The sequence below is a fragment of the Sceloporus undulatus genome, chromosome 2, assembly GCF_019175285.1.
Source record: "Sceloporus undulatus isolate JIND9_A2432 ecotype Alabama chromosome 2, SceUnd_v1.1, whole genome shotgun sequence".
NCBI classification, from domain to species: Eukaryota; Metazoa; Chordata; class Lepidosauria; order Squamata; family Phrynosomatidae; genus Sceloporus; species Sceloporus undulatus.
In genome coordinates, this window is record NC_056523.1 from 8,071,136 (window position 1) to 8,074,577 (window position 3,442).

Here is a 3,442-nt window from a genome sequence, read left to right on the forward strand (position 1 = left end):
AGTATAACCTCATCTACTTTTTGAGCCTTATCAACCTGTGTGATTATCTCTGTTGTCACAGTCGGCAATTATCATAATGTCAGATATGAGCAAGAAAATTTTCTTTGGTTTCCAGGGCCTGGTGACTTTTGAGGAAGTGGCCATGTCTTTCTCCCCAGAGGAGTTGGCCCTGCTGGATTCTGACCAGAGAGCCCTGCACAGAGAGATCATGGCGGAGATCCATGGTATCATGGCTTCTCTTGGTAAGAGGCCCTCTTTCCCTGGATGATTATCTCTTCTGTTTTAAAATGCATTTCTAAAATGCCATTAATAGTTACAATACTTTGAAGCAGTCCTAACAGCCCAATTGGGAAAGGGATGAGCTCCATGTATGCAAATCATGGAGGAGGTTTCTGGGATCATGGGTTGTCTTTGTAAGGCTCCTTTGTTTACCTGTTGATGATCATTTCTGTTCTAAAATGTGTTCAGATTGTATGTTTTTGTGAGGCAAGAGGCTATGGACAGTAGTAGTGTTTCTAGTAGGGTCTCCCAAGTGAGGCAAGCTCTTGCTGAGAAGCCAAACTAAATGTGCCAAACAGCTAATATCCAGCAGCATTACTGGAAAGGGGATCCCCCTGGCTGAGGATTTCTCAGAGAGAAAAGAACAGAGGACAAGTATGAGTCGTACTGTGTCTAATGATGGAACTGGACCAAAACGTAAAGGTTGTTTAGCTGCTACCTGCACAGAGGTGAAAGAAAAGTCCGAAGCTGTACAACATCAGTAGGAAAAGAGGGGAAACCACACTACAGATGGATTGAGTCAATGTAGGAAGCCATGCCTCTGAATTTGCAAGACTTCAGCAGGGATATATCACTCTGTCAGCACACATAAGCAGTTAACTTCCCTCCTGACCTATGCAGTTGGTAGATCTCTGATGATCGGGACTCTTGGAGATATCTCATTCGTAGGGTCACCAGAAGTCTCAATTGCTTTGATGGCATATAACAAAATGAGCAACAAAATAAGAATAATAGCAGCAATGTTTCTTCTTAATGGGAGTGGTGTCTCAATTTATGCCAATTACAGCAGGGTGAGGGAACAGGTTTCTCTCCAGATGCCCTCTGCCCCATACCCACCCTCCCCCAGCCTCCTGTTGATGCAGTCTTGCAGTGGTAGGAGCACAGTTGTATAAGGAGGTATCTTGTACCTCGTGGAACAATGGAAATAAACAAACATACACAAAACTACCAGATTGCATACATGTACATAATTAACTGGGTTCCAGACTGTGTTCCAAAACACACTGCAGACATAATCCAGTTTGAGAGCACTTTAACTGCCCTGCTCAGTGCTAGGGAATTCTGGAAACTGTTGCTTTGTGAGACATTTAGCCTTCTCTGTCAGAGAGTTCTAGTGCCTTAATAAACTACAATTCCCAGAATTCCCTAACACTGAACCAGGGCAGTTAAAGCTGTCTCAAACTGAATTATTTCTGCCATGTATTTTGGACCAATATCTGTTTGAGCCAAGCGGTGTGTTCTTGAGTCATGGTGTGTTCTAAAAGGCCTGTATATGCAGCCTAAAAGATCAGTGAGGAAACAGTACAAATTAGAACAGCTAAAACAGTGTAAACATTAAAAAAATGTAGGGCTTTAAACTATACATTCAATTAAAACATTACTTTTAAAACAGTTAAAACAAATTGAAATATATTTATTGTATGTATTAATATATATAAAAAAGTAACACACCTAATTCCTGTTAATCTCTCCTGGACAGTTAAAGCTGAAAGCAAGTTTATGCCTGCTAGCAAAAAGACAACAGAAAGGGTGAAAATCAAACCTCCCTCAGGAGGGAGTTCCAAAGTCTAGGAGCCACCGCTGAAAAGGCTCTCTCCCATGCACTTACCAGCTGAGCCTTGGAGGGTGGTAGGATGGGGAAAGTCCTCCCTAAAGACAGGGTCTTATGGTAAGATCACTTTCAGATAGTCTGGACTTAAGCTGTAAGAAGGGGCATAGTATCTCTACTTCTGTTCTGAGGATTCATTTATATTTAAGATTGTTTGGCTAAGCTTTAGTCCCACCTTTAACCATACCCTGACATTCTTTTTCACACAAAGTTGCAAAAAAAATCTGCTTTTTTTCCCTTCACAGCAGAAAATGGGGGGAAAACATACGTGTGTGCAAAGTATGGAAAGTATGGAAAGTGTTCTAGGCAAAACCTGGGACATACCATCCACCGGGAAGCCCAACATTCAGAAGAGGAAAGTTATATCAAAGAAAAGCGCTACAAATGCAATGTACTTGTGCCTCACAGAAGACTGCACAATGAGAAAAAACACTTGAAATATGGAGGTTCTGTGAAAGGTTTTGATTATAAATTGTACAATGTGAACCACCAAGATGCCCACATAGTAAAGAAACCACACAAATGCTGGAAGTGTGGGAAATGCTTTGCTGACAGTTCACTACTTATGGCACATCTGAAAGTGCACACAGACCATGTGAACCACTGGAAAGTCCACAGAGGAGAGAAACCATTGAAATCCAGGGAATGCAGGAAATATTTTCCTCAAAGGTCCATCCTTGTGAGGCATGAGAACATCCACACAGAAAATAAACACCACAAATGTCAGGTATGTGACAAACATTTTGCTCGAAAGGCATGGCTTGTGATTCATCAGAGGCTGCATACGGGAGAGAAACCTTACAAGTGCCAGGAGTGTGGAAAATGTTTTACTGAGAATTCAGCCCTTTTGATCCATCAGAGTGTTCACACAAGAGAAAAAACATGCAAATTTCAAGAATTGGGGAAATGTTTTGTTCAGAATTCTCACCTTCTAGGCCACCAGAGAACTGACACAGGAGAGAAACCATACCAGTGTCAGGAGTGTGAGAAAAGTTTTGCTCGAAAAGCAGATCTTGTGAAACATCAGCGAGTGCACACAGGTGAGAAACCATACGTATGCAAGATGTGTGGGAAATGTTTTGCTCACAGTTCAAATCTTATAAGCCACCAGCGAGTTCACACAGGAGAAAAACCATACAAATGTCAAGAATGTGGGAAATGTTTTGCTTATTACTCAGTCCTTTTCAGTCATCAGAGAATTCACACAGGAGAGAAGCCGTACAAATGCCATGAGTGTGGGAAATGTTTTCCTCAGACTTCTTCTCTTCTAGGCCATCAGAGAGTTCACACAGGAGAAAAACCATACAAATGCCAAGAATGTGGGAAATGTTTTGCTCAGAATTCACACCTTCTAGGTCACTGGAGAATCCACACAGGAGAGAAACCATACCAATGCCAGGAATGTGGGAAAGGGTTCGCTCGTAAAGCAAACCTTGTGAACCACCAGAAGATCCACACAGGAGAGAAACTATACAAATGTCAGGAGTGTGGGAAATGCTTTTATTGCAATTCACAACTTGTGCGACATAAAAGCAGCCACACTGGAAACAAACT

At 41.9% G+C, this 3,442-nt stretch overlaps 1 protein-coding gene across 1 annotated transcript in view; it reads left to right on the forward strand.

Annotated features, from left to right (window-relative positions):
• Nucleotides 1–3,442, forward strand: part of LOC121921855 (zinc finger protein 345-like) — a 19,099-nt gene that overhangs the window by 9,406 nt on the left and 6,251 nt on the right. Inside the window, exons 5-6 of the mRNA XM_042450487.1 lie at nucleotides 116–242; nucleotides 2,134–3,442. The exon at nucleotides 2,134–3,442 is cut by the window's right edge and continues 1 nt beyond it. Of these exons, the coding sequence (XP_042306421.1) occupies nucleotides 116–242; nucleotides 2,134–3,442 (1,436 nt within the window). The remainder of the gene's footprint in view (nucleotides 1–115; nucleotides 243–2,133) is intronic.